This window comes from Aythya fuligula, chromosome 12 (assembly GCF_009819795.1).
Source record: "Aythya fuligula isolate bAytFul2 chromosome 12, bAytFul2.pri, whole genome shotgun sequence".
NCBI classification, from domain to species: domain Eukaryota; kingdom Metazoa; phylum Chordata; class Aves; order Anseriformes; family Anatidae; genus Aythya; species Aythya fuligula.
In genome coordinates, this window is record NC_045570.1 from 9,910,836 (window position 1) to 9,930,021 (window position 19,186).

A 19,186-nucleotide genomic window follows, 5' to 3' on the forward strand; every position below is an offset into this window, starting at 1 on the left:
AGAGCTCCTTACCCTCAGAACGACCTTTCTGGCCTGGTGACTCATCGTGGGGAAGTTTTTATGGACTTTGACAGCCTCCCTGCACACTCTGGCCAGTGGTGCAACAGCATGAAGGACTGTGCAAGAGCAGCCCAGGGCCTGGCTAGGGCTGGGAGAGGTCCCAGCTCAGCCTCTTGCCCCCTTATAGACCCGGCTCAGACCAGAATGTTTTCCTGTGGTCTGACTGTAGGTTTGCTGGGTTTGTTGTCTGACTGTAGGTTTGCTTAAACAAAGCAAATCCCCCCCTTGGTTTTCAGTACTGCCTTAGCACAATCGGAAACGTGAGCAAATTCATTCCCTGAAAATTGTTTTGGCAAGCCTCAAACCCATAAACAGTGAAGAGGCAGAGCAGCAGGCTGGTGACATCAGCTGTGCTGGCTTTGCCATCTCTCAGTGATGCTGTGGTTCCCCCCACCTTGCTTTATCCCATGCGGTCATCTCCGTAGGGACCCGGTTTGGTCATCCAGCCCTGGTCTGAACCTCCTGAGGACAACAGTTTTTTACAGAAAAAACTTTATTATCTTTACTTCTAAAAAAATACAGTATATATCCTACTCACGCACACTCATACAGACTCAGTACACAAACCAGTGCTTCTGGCACACTACAACAAATGACATTTTACACCCCTGTCACCTGCGACAGATACGTTCCCCTTGTGTCTTCCCAAACCGTCAGCACACAGCACAAAGCAATGAGAGGTGGTGGTTCCCAGTCTGCCCTGCCTGCGATGGGTCAGGAATTCTCCCAGTGAAAGCCACTGCTGTTTCACAGCCCCAGCAGCAGCCACAACCCATGGGTGAAGCCCTGATGCCCTCCCGAGCACACCTGGAGACCAAAGGACAGGGTGTCTTTGCCCGCTCCATCTGCTGTAGTGCCTTGGAGAGTGACCCCACTCCCATGGAGCCAGATCTGCAAGCCTTCCAGGACCAGCAAGAAAACAGACCAAGGTACAGCATTTTCCAGTGTTCCCAGAATAGTCTAAACTGAGCCACAAGCAAGGACAGGAGGTTACACACGTTCATATCACTACAAAACTTCACTACAAAAATTTATTTCTAATATTTCGTATAAAAATAATGCTATAGTCTATCACTCCATGAACTGCAAGGCCACGAACCCCAGCTGCACACGAACGGGACAGATGGGAGGCACTGCTGATGGCTCCCGCAGTTCATGTAAATCAGCCCCAGATACTTACAGGATTTGGGCTGCACAGGAATGCTTCTGCACAAAGATGGGTTTCATCCACAGTTCTTAATTACAAATAATCCAATTGCATTCTCTACCCCTTGTACCTGCAAAGCCCTAGATAAATCTCAGTCTACCCTGTCTTAAATCAAGGACATGCAGAAATAAGGGGCTGAGTAATATCAAAAAACAAAACACCAGTGCAGTCAGTCCACCTCCAGGACTGGGAGGATGCCCCAAAGGTGGTATCTGATAGGTCTAACAGGCCTGTCTTTACAGCTGGCTCATCATTTTTGCTTTGATTATCCTGCTTATTATGTTTTTATTTTCTTATTCTACATGTGTATCCATTTTTTGAGATCTGATCCACTGAGGTCGGTTAGAGGAGGATCTTTGATATGTAACTTTGATATAAACCTTTGATACTTTACCTACAAAGCGTGCTATTATAAAGACCTTTACTTGCTCAAGCAAAATTCATGGTGGAGTAAATGTTAAATAAGGGCTTTCACGAGCTGATCACAGATAAAAGATAAGGCTTACATACAGCAGTGTCTGGATGTGTGAAAATCAGAGACAATTTGTGTTAAAAAAACACCTTTGGTACTGTTACAGTGCTTTAATGCTGTAATCAGTGCTATATAAAAAGAACTACCATGGGACTGAAGTGTAGGATCATGAATGAGGATTTCATGCTTTTTTCTGGATCACCAAATGTGCTTATTTCTAGAGAGAATAAGGAATGGGAAGGAAGGTAATTATGCTGTGGTGTAGTAATTCCTATAATTACTGAATCCAGAATTGCATTTAGGTATTCTAGGAGTGTATTTTCTGGTTTTTGTGGTTGCTGAACAGCAGAGTACAGCAAAAATATTACAACACGTAATAGCAAAATTATTGAGGGCCTCTGGCACCTTCTTCCAGATTTTCTCTCATTTATAAAGGCTCATCCATATTATCCTGCCTTTGTTTTAGATGCATCTGGACACAGGGTACATTATCTGGAAGAAAGGGTTTTATTGCAGTTGATTTGTCAAGAATCAGGTCTCAGACTAAATCTGTGAGAAGAAATGCCCTTGCCTGTTGGAAGGAAAAGTGGCCTGACTTTGAGGAGGAGATAGACTGTGAGTGCCAGCACCTCTGAAAAGTAAAATCTGTAGCACTGACCTTCAGTCCCCTATGTACAGAGAAAAATCAGCTTATGTTTTAGCCACCTCTGTCTGAAAGCTGGACTACCGCTGCTGGCTCTAGCCATTAGATACCCAATTAAATGGGATGTTTAATCAGCTGAAGGAGAGCCAGCTCCCACTGACTGCCAGCATCGGTCAAGGTCTGTCAGAGAAGTGACCTGAAGTGCAAAGAAAGAAGCAGCAGAGAGTTTGTAAGTGCAAAATCAGTGTTTTGGTGTAAAGTTGCTCAAGGTGGCAGAGCCTGAGTCCAGTAGTGTGGGAGAGTGAGTGGGTGGCTTCTCAGCTAGGTTATGATGAAATGCAGAAAAATTCCCCAAAGCAACTCAGATATTACTTTCTGCCCACCACCAGGCAAACAGCCACCAAGCAGCTCTATTAGAGCAATATCCTTTCTATGTAACAGTGCCAGAGAAAAAAGCTCCCCACATATTTCTAAAATAACGTCATTGGTCAATGACTACTTTGATACATTTTCGGACATTCTGCTCCTATAAAATCTGTTTTCTTAGGTATTTTTAGTTCCTGTACTGCTTCGTACTGGTAACTAGTTTTGCACAAGCTTAGCTTTCTGGCAGCAACCAGAAAGGTCCAATGTTCTAGAAACCAATGTTCTAGACCAAAAATGTCCATTCCATAAAGCACTCAGATTATTTCCATTGGATAGACATTGTTTTGATGTCCCTCCTTCTGGTAGAGCAAGCCTTGTACCATCTCTCTTGACACTGTTTCTGTTCTGACTCCAAATTTTGTATATAGCCACACAGCAGCAACGGTGCAAACAATCAGTCCACCTACCAGGGAGACTGGGATGATAAAGTGTGTTTGAGATCTTGGCAAGAAGCTGAGTGAAGGTGAATCATGTGGCCTTTTTGTAGTCAGCTGCGCTCTGGCTTGGCCTGAGAATGGTTGAGTAGTGAAAACTAACGTACCTGGGTGATCTTGCTTTCCTAAGGGTGATGAATAACCAAATGTTCTAGTACCAACAGCATCTGCAGAGGAACTGAAAATGTTGTTGGTATGGGCGGGAGGACCTTTGGCTATGGCAGTTGTGGGGTTTAGAGTAGAAATTGAAGTAGTCTCTGGTGGAACAGGGGTGGCTGGGGCTGAGCTGATCTCCATGCTGTTTAGGATGGAGGGGAGATCTGAATTAAAACTGCTAGAAGCAGTGTCTGATGTGTTGGCTCTTGCACTTGTTGGGCCCAGGGATTCATCTGTAGAAAGTACAGGATGGTCCAATCCTTTAGTAATGGACACAGGGTCTGAATTTGAGCTAGGAGAAGACGTGTCTTGAACATCAGCTGTAGCACTTGCAGCATATCCTACAGGTTCTCCTGTCAATCCTACTGTGTTGTCAAAGCCATGCACAAGAGCTGTGGGATGTAAGATAGGCTGACTGGAGACCATGCCTGCTGCAGAAGTTGTTGAATGTGCAGGTTTTAAGGAGTCTCTGTTTGCTTCTGAACTGACTTCAGAGCGTGTAGCAATTTCCCATATCGCAGGGGACGATCCTGCAGAGAACTGTGTGGTGCTCTGCATGGCTGGTGGAGATTTGCTGGTCACTTCTGTCATGGCAGCAGGAGCATGCGTTCTCTCCAATACTGTTGTGCCAGTCCCTTGGAAAAGAGTAGTTGCAGCAGTGGCTTGAGATGGAGCTGTTACTGTAAGACCGATGTGTTTGTGAAAAATGCCAGGCTTTTCTGGAACTGCTGCTGAAGTGGCAGCGTGTGGAAATGGTGGTGCTGCTGAGGCCTTTTTCTGGTCCAGTTTCCGCATAATCTTCTGCACCTGCTCATTTTTTGGATCTGCACAAATTTCCAAGGAAGCCAGTGTAATAAATCTGAAGTGAAAATAAAAAGGGATCACTTGTTAGATGAAGAAAACATTGCCATAGATTATCAGAGTGATAAAGAAGACATAAAGGTAGCAATGATGAGAACTGCTGACTCTCTTGAGCCCCTACCATAGGAAAAACCATCAAGTTGGATGGATTATTTATTTTAGGAAGGGAAAATGCCTCTGAGATGAAAGTGAATAAGCAAAAGCTGAACATGACTCATAGGTGAAGGGCTTCCTCTTAAGCAGGTTTTCTCTTTCGAAAGCATTGTCCTTATGCTGAGTGCTGGCCACCAGCACTCAGAGAAAGAAGCTACTCAGGCACCAGCTGCCCAGGGTCAAGAATACATGAAGACAAATCCCCATTTTACTGACAGACAGTGAGATGTTCCAAGGTCAGCCCAGCAAGTTCACTTGGTGCAACCTCCTGGCCTGCAACACAGTGCTCTCAGTGGTGCCTAACCTTTAAGGTAGGTCAAAGACAGCAATCATTCTGGGGAAAAAAGGCAGCTTCTCTCGTTCAGACAAGCTGATGAGTCTGAATCTGCTTCCACTGAAAATACCTGCTTTCACAGAACCACGTAAACTCTTACGCTGTGTGCTTCCACTTCCCCATTCTGCCAGCGTGTACTTTCCCTTTCCTCATCTATTTATCACTCATGGCAGTGACTGTCTCACTGTGTGTGGGTGAACTGGAACCTGATCTCATTTGGAGGATGTTGGCATTTAAATAGGAAGCACAAACAAGCAAACAAAAAGCCTTCAAATAAATGTCAGTGTTGGCTCTGTTTCCAGAATGTTTTTGTTCCCAAACAAGGATATCTGATGACAGTGTTGATTCTTAATCATTTGTGGAGGGAATGTGGCAAGGGAACCAGAGAGTGAAGCTGCTTACATGATGGCTTGTTTGGCACACTGGGGCTCAGTCCAGCGGTAGCTCTTTATCCGTTTCTCAGGTAAGGTGCCCGTAAAGCGGTTACACACTTTTGAACACTTTATAGGTGCTTTGGGTTGACCTGAAATAAAATTTTCAACATATTAAACACTGTTTTTTTTAAAATCATTATTTTTTATTTTATTTTATTAGGCACAATAAACATTGGCTCTGATTCTTTTTCTCCTCTGGGGAGAAGGATTCTGAAGCTTGCAATGGAAATTTCCAATCCCTGCTAAAATGAGATGTTTCTATGAAAGCAAATCCTGTCAAGGTCATGATTGTTTGCATCATTCAAACAGACCATATGATACCCAGAAAAACAGAAAAAAATAAAAAAAAAATGTGTGATTCTTGAGACACCATTGCAGCTTGCCTTATAGGATGTGCAAACTCTGGCTTGGGAAGCAGCAGGACCTTTCACCTGTGGGCAACAGGAGGCTGGATCTGAGCTTGATGCCTAGAAGACACATATCTTCATCTATATCAGCCACTATATCTGTCCCTTACTGGGTCCTGGCACAGGTCAGAATGACTGTCCTGTCCTTATCTGAATGAGTCATATCTCTTTCCCCTCTGGGGTGTCCCCTCCAGGCAAGTGACTCAGTTGTTGGATAGCCTCCAATGCCTCTTAGACTCAGAGAAGAGGTGCAGAAAAGGAACCCTCATCTGTGCAGGGATATCATTGCAGCAGTCCAACTTCGAAGCCACAGCAGTCTCTCACCAAACATCTGTTTCCCATCTCTTCTGGACAATAGTTTTCATTTTGCAAAATGTAAAAAGACTCCTCCCACACCTTCATTCAGAAAAGGGGTGAAGGCAGTCACACAACAGGAGAATCCATCCCTGCACTTACCCCCAGCCTCCAAGAACAGGCGTCTGCCAAGAGAGCGGAGGTTGCACAACTCAGCAAGTTTTTTCTGCTGTCCCAGAGGGGACAAGGCTTAGAACAACAAACCCTGATTTCTCCGAGGCCCCCTGTGAAGAGGGAAGCTGGATTCTAGTTTAGGTCACACAGTCTCTATAAAATGTTGCCTTAACCATGGAACGTGCTGCTGTTGTCTTCCACTTTCAGATCCCTGTTCAACAATCCTCCAAGGGCGTGATCCTTCCCCAGACATCAGGGAGACGCATGGCAGGGGTGGACAGGGGCTGCTCAGAGTAAAGGGTTACTCAAGCAGGGTCTGGAGGCACCAGGCTAATCAGAAATCCAAAGACATATGCCCAGGTACACAAACCCGGACTAATCCTGGGTGCTAGCAGGCTCCAGAAAGTACATATTTAGTTCTGCAAGTCCACAAAACCACTGTGGCCCATGTACATTGCAGAACTATTTAATGTGCTCGAACTTTTGGTCGCAAAGCACAGAAGCCAGTTACCCCAGCTGATGGCACAGGGCTGTCAGCATGCCACAACCTTGGAGCAGGATGGGATTTGTCAAGGAAGTGTCCTGCAGCCACCCTCCAAAATGCCCTTCTCTGACCAAGGGAAAAAAGGCTGAGGACAGGCTTAGCCCTGAGCATGAAGGAAGAAATGCAGGAAACCTAGAAGCTGTAAATAGGGCTCAGAGCAGAAAACGGGGACATTTTATTTGCCCCACCTTGTTTTGCTCAGGGCAGTGACCGTCTTTGGATGGGAGTGGAGAGAATACATCTCAAACATGTCTCTTGTTGCTCCTGCTGCTAGAAGGGCTGCCACTTTAGAGTTTTCTCAAATGTCTTTTTTTTTTTTTTCTGAGAAATTTGGAGGGAGGTGGAAGAGAGCTATTGATAACCAATAACTGATTTTCCAATTATTGGCATTGCAGATGAATGATTTGCAATTAGCTGAGCTTGTGCTGAGTTTTTCCTGGAGCAGAGGAGCTTGGAAAGCTCTTTCCAAGGAGAGAGCGGAGCTGAGGGGAACATGGGGCCATCCCTGGCTGTCCCAGGGCACACAGCTTCGCTGAGCTACATCTGAATCTTTGCCACAGGGACCTCAGGGAAACCCAGGCTCTGGGACTTTGCCCAGCTGTGACCACCTCTCCTTGGAGCCATCCCTACCAGTTTTTCAGCACAGTTCCTCAAGAGACCCTGGCCAGGGAGCCCTGCCGCTCTTTCTTCCTGCACAGACAGTTTGACTTCATCCCTCTAGAGAAGACGGATGCTGGGCCACATGTGAGCAGAGCCAGGCAGTGCCAAAGCAGCACAGGGTAAGCTGTCCGACATCCCTGCTGCCCGCTTGACTCAGGCCAGCCCTGGAGAACCTGTTCAGAGGTGTGAGGAGAGGCAGAAGCTCCTTGCTGTCTTTGCTCCTCCCATCTGGTGGCAGCAGGGCACAGACCTTAATAAAGGCTGTCTCTTTCCCTTTCCGTCATCATCCCTTAGACCTGGGCAAAGTCCAGTTTTGCCTGGGCTGATGAGAAGCTGCCTGCCAGCTTGGCAATCCACCCTGCTCAATCTGTGCAGCGATCACCAGTCCGTGTGCAGATGCCTTAAACTGAGACCAGCCTAGAGAAAACTTCACCCACCTCCTCCCAGTCCTCCAGCCCCGCTCAGCATACGCCCCCAGAGCATACCAAGATCTTTATCTGGAGAGCAGGAGAGCCTTTCCTGCCTGTGCACACTGTGCTTGCTGCACATACACACAGCAATCACGTCTGCAGGCAGCAGCACCCCCCGGCTCGCAGCAACATGCCAAAGGCTGGCTGGCTGTGCTGACAGCCATCCCGGGACAGGATGCCGCCCAGATGGCACGTGCTGAGGCTTTGTGTTACTCCGCCACACTCCCCATCTACCCTCAGGAGTGACAAAAGCCATCAGCGGGGCTGCTCAGGCTCCCTTGTGGCAAGGATGATGCCCTAGGCTCCCCCGCAGCTTCCCACCCGGACCATTCCTGCTACAGGATTTTCCCACAGCCGAGGAAGGCACGAGGTCCCTTCATGCCTGTAACCTGACCCAGCACTGACTTCCCTGCTGTGCAGGATTCACTAATCCTTCACACAAACCTCCCGATTCCCCAGCCCCTCGCCTAAGCCCGTAAACCTTGCTGCTGTCCCAGGGAGCCCCAAGCATTGTACGCGGAGCTGTGGCTCACCTCCAGCCGGGGTCAGCAGGCACAGGACCCTCAGCACAAACAGGATCTGGAAAGAAACAACCTTCATGTTCCCGTGGTCAGCAGCAGGGAGGGTACACAGAGGCAGTAGTTTTCGCTCCTGACTGCCTACTGCATCCTCCGGAGCAATGCAGCTGCCGCAGCTCATTCCAGGACTCTGAGCTCTGAGCCGGGATTTAAATAGACTCGCTCCTGTTTAGCTCCCCCGCCTACATTTCTTGGTGACGACAGGAGGCGGAAGAAGAGTCGGGACAAGAATTGTGCCTGTGTTCCAGAGCTAGATGGCTCCTGGAATTCCCCGGCTGCAGTTACCTCGGCTTCTAATAGCACACACACTGCAGCTCCAGCCTCCTTGGCATATACGTCAGGAAGGGGCCTCCAGGACTTGGCTTCTCCATCCCCGTGTCTCTTACCCACAGAGCCCGTGCTAAGGCACCACCATCCTTAGGCTTGTAACACTCTCCGCAGCTCCAGCCTGCAGCTCCCTGGTACACCTGCAGCTCATTATGCACCCTGAATGCAGAATTGGCTATTCCCTCCCTTTTTTTTTTGCACACATCTTAGAGCAGCAGAATTGGTTGTTGGGCCAAAAAAGGCAGTGTTTGCTAATTGGTCTCACAATTCATCAGCTATCCCGGTGAGCTCATGCCAGGCTGCCTCCTGGGCAACAGGAGCACCGCCGCAGCCAGAGCTGCGATAGAGCTCCAGGGCCCTCCCCAAGCAGCTTCTTGGTCCCTGGGCACGCTGCCTTCCTGCTGCTTGCCAGCACAGCCCTGGCTTTCCTAGAAACCAGCAACACACCAAGCCCAGCATGGACATGCCAACACTGTGGCCATATCCTGCAGCTTTACTTTCGCTTTCATTTTAAATGCCAGGAGAATACATAACATTTTTTTTCCCCTGCCAACTGTCTCAGCTGAAAAATGAAGATAAGAGTATGGCTGAGACAGTGTGGCTACCCTTGAGAACTTTTTTCCCAGAGATTTCTTTGGGTGGTGGAAATTTGGCTATTTTTGTGCTGTGGGAAATTCCAACAATCCTAGTTAGGTTTTTATTCCCAAATAGGGAGAAAACCCCTAAGTTTCCACAAGATGAATTCTTAAATCTTTTGGTGAAAAAACTCTCAGCCTCTAACTTTAGCCTTTGGTTATATTGTGAGAGACAATAAACCTCATATATTAACTGAAATTAAACAAACAAACAACAACAACAACAAAACCTTTACATTAACAACAATAAATCTTTAAATTAATCTATTTGATCCAGCTGGAACAGAGCATTGTCTGTCCATCAGGATGCCTTCCTGCCCCCTTCCCCAGACGGTGTTTTCTCAGGCTCAGCACAGCCTTACAGGAAATCCTTCTTCTGGGAGATGGCTTTGCCTGTGGCTGCCAAGACACCATGGCTGCTGGAGGGGTACAAGCTCCCATCTGCCCTGAAGAAACAGGCTTTGCTTCTTCTGCAAAGGGGTTACCACCAGCAAGGGATAAAAATGGGGAAAGGCTCCAGCATGCACACCAAGTGGGAGGGTGAGCACAATGTTTGCTAAAGGCCCAATTTGCCACAGGCATTGGCAGATTTATGGTGTAAACAGCAATTTGGCAGGGTAAAGCAGTGGCTTTTCCTGCACTGCCTGGTCTGGTTGTGATTTGTACTAGCGAAGGGGCTTTGTTCCCCCAGGATCCTTGCCTCCCAGAGATCTCCATTTGCTCCCAGTGAGCTCTGCAGCTGGACTTGGAGGTGGCACCTGTGCAAGGAAATCCCACAGCTGGAGGGTGAAGGGAACCAGCCCCAGTGTGGCTCAGCAGAACTTCAGGTGTGGGTCCCACACCTGCCATTAGTGCTGGAAGTGGCCGCAGAGGCAGAGCGATCGTCTCAGCTCCAATGATCTGTGACAAACCTGGGCTGCAGCAAGCAGAAAACTGGCCTCCTCCTCAGAAAGTCTGGCCTGCTTCCTACACCTCCTGCCCTACCCCTCCAGCACACCTGTGCCAGGCTCCTGCTGCACTTCTGCTGTTGTTTTGGCAGGTTTGAAAAACCCAGAGGTAGAGGAGGCACTGTAGCCCAGGAGGTGTTTCTGCTCTAACTAGTGAAAACCCGCAGCCTTTGTATTGATTTGATGGTGAAAGTTCTCAGGACTTGTTTGGGCTTGGCTTGGCTTCAACTGACAACAGCCAACTTCCAAGACAAAAAAAAAAAAAAACAACAGAAAAAATTAATAACTGGGAACCGGAACACAAAAATCACACACAGGCTGTGCTAAGAAAACGCATTAAAATGAAACTACGCGGACTAAGGCTGGGGAGGGAGAAAGCCCACCATGAACAGCACGTCATATTCTTCCAGCGAAGACCACAGGCTGGGAAAGATCAGCACAGCCCTTTCTTCCGTAGGAGGACTGGAAGGATACTTCGTCGGGTCGCCCTTAGCATGCAGAGGCACCCTGAGAGGGTTGCATAATACCAAAGAAAGGTGGTAGATGCTAGGAAGAAGGTGGGCTGTTTTTTTGTTTGTTTGTTTTGTTTTTATTGTTTTCTGGTTGGTTTGGTCTTTTTTTCCCCCCACCCGTGTAACTTTGACTGTAGTACTAACGAGGCTTTTCTGCATTATGTAGATGATTTGGACTATTCAGCTGTTAAGACTTAATGAGAGAAAGAATAATTTTTCAGCTCTGTAGGTATGTCACGTTCACCTTTCCTAATGACAAGATTTTGGTGCAACACCATCCCGTTTCCACAGTCAGATTCGTACAGATCTGAGTGCATCTACAGCAGACCTTAGTTCTTTATTGCTATGAAGGCAGATGAATAACAGCCTTCTCCTGAAAACAGCATTTCCTCTCACTGTAAGGGACTACCTGAGGTTCAGCAGTCAGCATGGCAGCGTAGGTCTGTGCTGCACAAGGCTATAAACCAGCAAGCTCGAGCACCCAGAGGTGGTGTCAGCTTGGATTGCTGCCAGGGTCCATTAAATCTTTTAAAGATTAGAGAGAAGGAAGGCCCTCAGTCTTATCTGAAACATGGCCAAGGAAAAAACATGAACAAACATATCTCTGCACATCTGATGTTGGGTATGGGCGGAAGGACTTTGCACAGCACACTGCACTGGGCCTGGGACTGTGCTAACACACCTGCAGGTTCAATGATTAGCACTCACAAATGGACTCCAAGACTCATGCCAGACAGATCAGTGGCGAGGCTGGAGTTTGGGTTGTCTGGCTCCATTTCCTGCTCCGCTCTAAGGAAAGTTTCATTACTAGGATGGATGTCCTGCTATTAAATGCTGCCTCTGCTGCAGGAAAGGGTAAAGAAGGTCTGCTGTGGATTGGATGGGGATGACAGCACAAGGCAGGCTAAACAGCCTGATCTGGTGCCCTATCAGTAACCTTGGGATGCTCGGTGCTCCAAACCACAAATGGCTGGAGGGTCAGATCCCATCTTTGCCGTGAGGAACAGAAAATCAGCTCCACCACTCTCAGCATTTGCCACCTACTGCAGATTTGCCAAGGCAGTTCACAGGCAAGTGCTCCAGCAGTGCGCAGGTTCGAGGTTCGCGGAGGTGGATGGGAGGTGTGACTAATGCTGGGGAATTTACCTGGAACACAACAAGCAATGTAACCCCGCAAACGTGATAGGCAAATCAATCAGAACGAGGGCTGTGTCAAAAAAACAAAAAACAAAAAACAACAACAACACAAAAACAACAAGAAATGAGCCAAGAACATGGCCCTTCTCTTTCAGGGTGTTTCTGTGTTGGAAATTCATGCTCCTTGGCTATTCTTTTGCGTGACCTGGAAGAAATGTAGCCCAGTGCTGATCAAATGACATTGCTGATGATTCCCACTGCATTTCCCACTATTCAGAAGCTCCCAAGACCTCCAGAACTGGTCTTTTAGGTTGAACTGGAGCAGGGAAGCCCAGCACCTCAGGTAGCAGGTACTAACAGCATCCTTTGCTGGTCGTAGTGCTGAGTTCCTCATCTATGTCCTAGAAGCTTGCTGGAAAGAGGGAGCAGGGACACAGCTTTTGGGAAGAGCCAGTCTTTATACTGCAAAGGAGACAAGATGACCCAGGTCTCTAACTCTGGATATATGATGAGTTTCTTTTTCCCCTCCTAATGCCTGCTGGTCCAACTTCTCCCATTCCTCTGCTGGTTGAGCAGGGGCCAGCAGAGTCCAAGGCAAGCTGCATTTTGTGCCTAGACCCAACTTTCTGACACGAACCCACCCTGAGGGTCCTGAATCTTAGGCAGAAACTGGGCTGCTGAGGAACTGTTGCTTCTCACCTCCCCTCTGGTGTAAGGGAAACCAACATCAAAGCCATGCTCATGCTCTGTTTGCTGCCAGCTCTGCTTTGTGCCCTCTCACCTTGTCACTGGACACAACTGGAAAGAGTCTGTCCCCATCCTCTTGACACCCTCCCTTCAGATATTTACACACATCACTAAGTTCCCCTCTCCATCTTTTCTTAAACAGGCCCAGCTCTCTCAGCCTCTCCTTGTATGAGAGATGCTCCCATCCCCTCAGCATCTCAGTCACCCTCCACTGGACTCGCTCCAGTAGCTCCATGTCCCTCTGGCACTGGGGAGCCCAGAACTGGGCACAGAGCTCCAGGTGCGGCCTCACCAGGGCTGAGCAGAGGGGCAGGGTCACCTCCCTCGTCCTGCTGGCAGCACTCTTCCTATGCACCCCAGGACACCATGGGCCTTCCTGGCCACAAGGGCACACTGCTGGCTCATGGCTAACCTGCTGTCCACCAGGACTCCCAGGTCCTTCTCCGCAGAGCTGCTCTCCAGCAGGTCAGCCCCAGTCTGTACTGGTACCTGGGGTTACTCTTTCCTCGGTGCAGGCCCCTGCATTTACACAAAGACCACAGTTCCCTGCACATGAAGCTCTCTGGGGGTATGGCCGCTGTCAACGCGCTGCAGTTCCCACCATGATCTGCTGTCCAGAGCTGCTCTACAGCTGTCAGCATCCCTCCAGAACTGAGTACGGACTCACGTGGGAGAACAGGCACCTTCTGTCCTGCAGCTGCCATCGCCAGCCTCACAGCAGTCATCCAGCCAGAGGCAAGGTGACTCCTCAGTCCTCCACCAGGAACCGGTGCAGAAAACGCTCTTCCACAACACTCATTGACAAAACAGATTTACCCAAAATGGTTGGTGCTCTACACTGCCTTCCCCCAGAGCACTTTGTGCTCCAAGAAGCCAGTGAAAGACTTCAGTCTGCAGAAATGCAGTGGTTTTTTTTTTCTAGTGTTGTTATGTGTCTGTCACAGCATAGGCTGGTATGGCCTGGAGCAGTCCAGAACCAACCTAACCTTACCTCTCCTGGCCAGGGCAACTCAGGAAACAGATCCTTAGAGCCAAAGGCCATTTGGAGATGGCCTCTGTTCATGCCTAATGTAGAGCTCTTGAGACATCAGTGTGATGATGGAGAGAATTGAACAATAGAGGACCAGGAAATGTTTGGCACTGCATGGCTGAATGTTCTCATATGAAAAAGGCAGCAAATGAGGAACAGCTGTTTGGAGCTGTCTGTAGTCAGCGTCTTCACAGAGGCAGAACTCCTATTTGGGAAGTATTTACCAATTTCAGGGTTTATGTCTTCAAGGAACTGCTTTACTTAGAAAACGTGATTTTTAAAAGTAGCAGAGAACATCACACCAGCTTTCACTTCTCTGAACACAATGGCTTCCTCCTTCCTTGTTAATAAGAACAATTTAGTACGCCAACACACACTGCAAAGTGCTGATGCTCGGTATTTTTCCATGAGGCAGCCCACAGCTACCGGTCTGGACCCCGAGCCAGCTAGGCTGCAGTGGGCTCCCCTGAATGCATGTGGGAGCCCCAGCCTTAGCTTGGCTCCTGTCACTGGCAGGTGTTCCAGGGCCAAAGCAGACATCTGGAGTGTCTTCTTTACCCCTGCAACAACATGCGGGTGGGTAGCAGGGATCTGGCTGTGTATTGCAATCTGTGGGATGCAGCTCTTTCCCTGGCAGCATCATATATGAGCCACATCTCTATCATAGAATGCTTTGGTTGGAAGGGACCTTAAAGATCATCTAATTCCAACCCCTCTGCAGGGACACCTCCCACTAGAACAGGTTGCTCAAAGCCCCATCCAACCTGGCCTTGAACATTTCCAGGAATGTGGCATCCACAGCTTCTCTGGGCAGCCTGTTCCAGTGCCTCAGCACCGTCAAGGTAAATAATTTCTTCCTTAAATCTATTCTAAATCCACCCTTTTTTAGTTTAAATCCATTACACCTTGTCCTATCACTACACTCCCTGATAAAGGGTCCCTCTCCAAGTCCCTCTCCCTGCCCCACAAGCTGCTGGCTGATCCCAGTGGGACATTTCTGGCAGAGGCAGCCCATGGTGCGGGTAAACATTGGGCACAGCAGGGTCTGGTCTGTGCTGCTTGCAATTGGGGCATGGAAAGGTGCAGGCCTGCAGTGGGAATCCGTGCCTCTCCTCAGCAGCCAGAGCAGCACAAACTGAGCAGAAGTCATTCTGCAATTGTCCCCTGGAGAGTGCTGAGAAGTATAATAAACAACATTTAAGTTGGTTGAAAGCATTGCATGCAAAGAAACAAATACAGAACAACACACTTAAGATCTTCCTAAACAGAGAAGAGTCCCTTGTCCCCAGCAGAGCAATGCAGGAGAAAGCATCAGGCCCCTAGCTTCTGCTCAGTTCATATGGAGGTGGAGAGATCCCCTGATGTTGCAATCCTTCTGAGTAGCTTCAAGCCACGAAAGCAATATTTCCACAGAGCTGGCATGAAGAAGGAAATACCATATTACCCCCAAAAAGGCAGTCTTTCAACACTGCACTGCAGGCAAGAGAGGGGAGAGGGACATCAGAGACCCTCACACCCATGGAGGCCATGGCTGCTGCAGGAGCTGGTGCCAGGATTTCCACTGGTGTCGGCGTGGCTGTGCTGTGTCTCACGCCACGGTGGTACATGGGGGGTCTCCCCTCCTTGGAAAAGGGTCTTGCAAAGGCCCTCATGGGCACAGGCAGGAGGTGGGGAGCAGGAGGATGCTGCTGTTGAGCTGGGTTACCTTTGCCAGAGCCCAGGACCAGGCTCTGGATCTGGAAGAGGATGAGCATGTGCCTCTTTGCAGCAGCCCTGCTTCCTCTCCCATCCCATTTCTCCCTCACATGGCAGTAGGAACTGGGGGCACACGATGCCAGCCACCCAGCCAGCTCCTTCTCCTGGCAGGCACGGCCAGGTCTTGGCCTCAGCCCTGCGCTCTGGGGCAGCAGGGAGCTCCCCCCTCCACCAGCCTGTGTTGGCCAGCACGACTGCCACCTCTCCACGGTGTCACTTCCCGCTTCTCCAACTAACTTGTTTGCACATGATTGTTGGCAGTCCAAGAAAGGAGCTTACCAGAAGCAGCTTTTTTCGCTGCCTTCTCAGAAAGGCTGCTCATCTGCCTCCTTAGGGCAGCGAGCCACGTGCCTTCTACTGGTGGCTATGGGACCAGTTTGGCATGAGCTTACCATTAATCAGTGACAGTGGATGGAGAGGTCCAGAAAGCCTCTGTCCAGTGGTGCTGCTGGGGTTGACCCTTACTAATGCTACCAGGGTTTTGGGGGGAGGGCTGGCACTGTTTGGCCTCGGCTCTTTTGGATCCTACCTCCAGCAGCATCCCCACAAGAGATGATGGCACCCGCGGGACAGTCCCAAAGGGTCAGAGTGGTGCTGTGCCCTGACAGACGTCCCCGTGCTGGGCTACCATCACCTCCCGGTCCAAGCGGAGCCTTCCTGTCCCACCAGCTTCCAGAGCCCTGCCAGCTGCTCACAGAAGCAGGACAGCACAGCCCTGCACCCGCAGGCCCTACAGACCAGAGCTGTCAGCCCCCGAACCTGCTCGGAGCACCCCGCTTTTTTACGCAGTTCTTTGCACCAAGCCACAGCGCTGCACAGGGCTCACAGCCCGTACCCAGGGAGGCACACGAGCTGCAGGAAAAATCCAGGAGCCTGTACAGCTTAGGGCAGGTGACAAGCCTTTACATGAACAACAAACACAGCTCAGCAGGAAAATAAACCCTAACAGGCGTGTCTCCACGCAGCCTCTTAACCCTTCCAAGGCTTTCTGGCTCAGCTGGCTGACCGAAGTCACCAGGCTGCTTTTACAGCTCTTCCACCCCAGCCTTTGCTGAACCTCACCTGATAAGAGCAGGGCAACTCCCTGTCCTCTGCTTTTGCCTAGAGCCTCTGTGCTCTCCCTGTCTTTCAGCTAATTGATGTGCTCCCTCAGCTTATTTAGAGGACCAGAGTCAGCTTGCTCCTTGGGGAACATGCTTTTGTCATTGCCGAACTCTCTTTCTGGGACCATCACACTTCCCTCACCACCCCCTGCTTGGTGCAAGAGTTCTTCTGGCTCCTTACTGTGGTCCATGTGCAGTGAGTGTTCAATTTCAGTGCAGCTGAAGAGCAGCGTCACCTAGAAGAGCAACAGGTTACAGATGGTGGCTGTTACTGGGGACAGTGCCCAGCTGGTGTTGGCTGGGGATAGCTAAAAAAGAGGTTGCTGGGGCTACAGACAAGGGATTTTCCAGCTCTGGGCCATCATTCTCACGTTAACACTGGGGATGCAGCAGGAGAGAGGGGGAGAATGAAAGAAAAGATTAACAAGGCATGTCTGGGATTCAAAATGCTGTTTGAGGAATAATTCCTCACCCTGAGACAGAGACGATTGCATTATGTGCTGAAAAGTGGGGCTTGTGACTAATAGCATTCATGCTTGTACCTGTGTGACAAAAAGAAAGTCTGCTGCAAGGGCTGACTTGCCTGTGCCCCTTCTCGCTGAGCCGGGCTGCAGCCCAGTGCTGTCCCAGCTCCATGTCCAGCGTGCACCTTCAGGGCACCTTGGGTTCGCTCAGCTGGCAAGGCTCTGGAGGAGAGGTGACATTTAGGCAGCAACCCCCCCCCAGGACACCAAGATCTGTGACAGATGGGACAGGTAACCAACGGCAAGCTCTTGAGCAAAGGTGAAGCACTGCCAGCAGTGACAACCTCTGCATGGCTTCCTCCTGGTGGTGCCACCAGCCTGTGAGCCCCTGGCCACCACATGATGGCTGACATAAAACCCCCGATGCCCACAGCTCCTGGCCTGTGGCCAGGGCTCCTGTCTGGCTGCAACCCCCCAGCCTTGCTGGCCTGAAGGTGACACGGGCCACAGCTGCCTTGTGGTCTCTCCTGCTCCTTGAAAGGGTCCTGCTCGCACCCAGGGGCACAAACAGCACTCTGACCCAGGTCTGCAGGCCACCAAGTTTCCCCGAGTTGGAAGGGCCTTTGCCTCTTGCTGCAGTGGACAATGCCATCATGTGGCTGTTGTGACTTTGCTGAAACACAACACGCTGCTGCCGCTTTCTGCCGTGCCACCGGGAGATCCCCTAATTGGGTGCCGGTAGCAGCACCAGGGCTGCCAAGCACTGACCTCACTTGTGGGTCCCGCATCCCACCACAGCTGCATCCACCCACAAATCCCACGGATCACGAGGCTGTGTGGCCGTGATTTCAGTGCTGTTGTATTATTTCCTGCTTACTGCGGTGCAGGAAAAACATCCTGCCTTGGTGCTACAAACAGCTCCATGCAGCCCACTCTGAGGCGGCTGGGACTTTCACTGCGGAACAATGGGCTGACCAAAAAATAACTTTTCCTCTTGGCTCTGTTCCTCTGGAAGTAGTTTTTCCCCTTTCTGCTCCCCCATTCCCTTTTCCCTGTACTGGCTACTTTCCCAACTTTCTTTCTTAGTATCATGCACAAGTGCCTAAGATCAACTCTTCTGGGACATTGGGACATTTGTCTGATTGGCAGACAAAGTAGGAAGCTGAAGGCAGACTCAGTACAGAGTTTGCCAACTCAAGTATTCTAAACATTTTTTTTTTTTTCCCCTGGAGAAGTGCTGGTCCCAAAAGTCCCAAAGTTACAGAAACAGCTCAAGAAGGGAGTTGCAACCAAGACCATGGACCACCCTCCCACCCCAGCACAGGCTGGTGGCTTGTGGTATTATTCAAGATGCCCTGCCACCTCCTCCAGTACCACAGAAGTCCTCACTTCTCCAAAACACACCACATCACACTTAGTACAAAACCACTATTAAATGTACTTGGATCCTCTGACTAAACAGAACACCCTAAAATAAACCAGGCCAAGGTGTGTTGTGTGCCGGGAGGCCAGGATGGCGGCACTGCGTGAGGTACCAAGTCGCGCTTGCAACCATTGCATGGAGCAGGCCGCGGCCCTCCATGGTTTTCCCCTCACAGACCTCGGGTCAGCAGAACAAAGGCGCCGTGCAGTCCTGTCAGCGCCCGGAGGCGGCCCCGTGAGGCCCTGGGCTGGGACTTCCACCGGGTGTTTTTTGTCTGGAGGTGGAAGTGGTCTGGGCAGGTTAGCTCACGAGCCAGATTTAGCCTTAGCAAAACAGAGTGCATTGTCTCACTACCAAAACCGAAAACGCTGCCTTTGATAGTGACCTTTTGGGGGAAGGGGGGGGAGGCTGTTTGTGAGGTTTAACCACTTCGAGGGCAGCCGCAGCAGTGTGACGCCTTTGGGAGCACGTAATTGATTGCCCTGCCTTTCGCAGACACCATGCAAAACCCCACGGGAGACACAAGTGGTGGCGAGGGGATTACGAACACGTTCCCTTGCCGTGAAGCGGCTTCGGAGTGGGAGGGCAGCCCTGTGGGTGGCAGCTTTTTCAGCTGCTGACAGCCCCAGCAGCTGGGCAGGGCTGGAGGGGAGCTGTGGCGCTCCCCACACCCTCAGCCCTCGCCCAAGGGGTCGGTGGTGACCTGAGGGACCTTGAGGGACACCAAAAGGGTGAAGGGGAAGGAAGCAGGGAGGGCTCCATGTTGTGTAGCACAGGGCGGGCAGCAGCACCCAGTGCT

The 19,186-nt window shown here is 50.1% G+C and overlaps 1 protein-coding gene across 1 annotated transcript; it reads right to left on the reverse strand.

The window, feature by feature from the left end:
- Nucleotides 1–551: 551 nt before the first annotated feature.
- CX3CL1 (C-X3-C motif chemokine ligand 1) lies at nucleotides 552–8,389 on the reverse strand. The gene is made up of 3 exons (XM_032195836.1): nucleotides 8,263–8,389; nucleotides 5,149–5,269; nucleotides 552–4,257 (listed from the first exon to the last, which is right to left on the reverse strand). The coding sequence occupies exons 1-3, from the start codon at nucleotides 8,327–8,329 to the stop codon at nucleotides 3,063–3,065; spliced, it is 1,383 nt and encodes a 460-aa protein (XP_032051727.1). The 5' UTR covers nucleotides 8,330–8,389; the 3' UTR covers nucleotides 552–3,062.
- Between the last annotated feature and the right edge of the window lie 10,797 nt (nucleotides 8,390–19,186).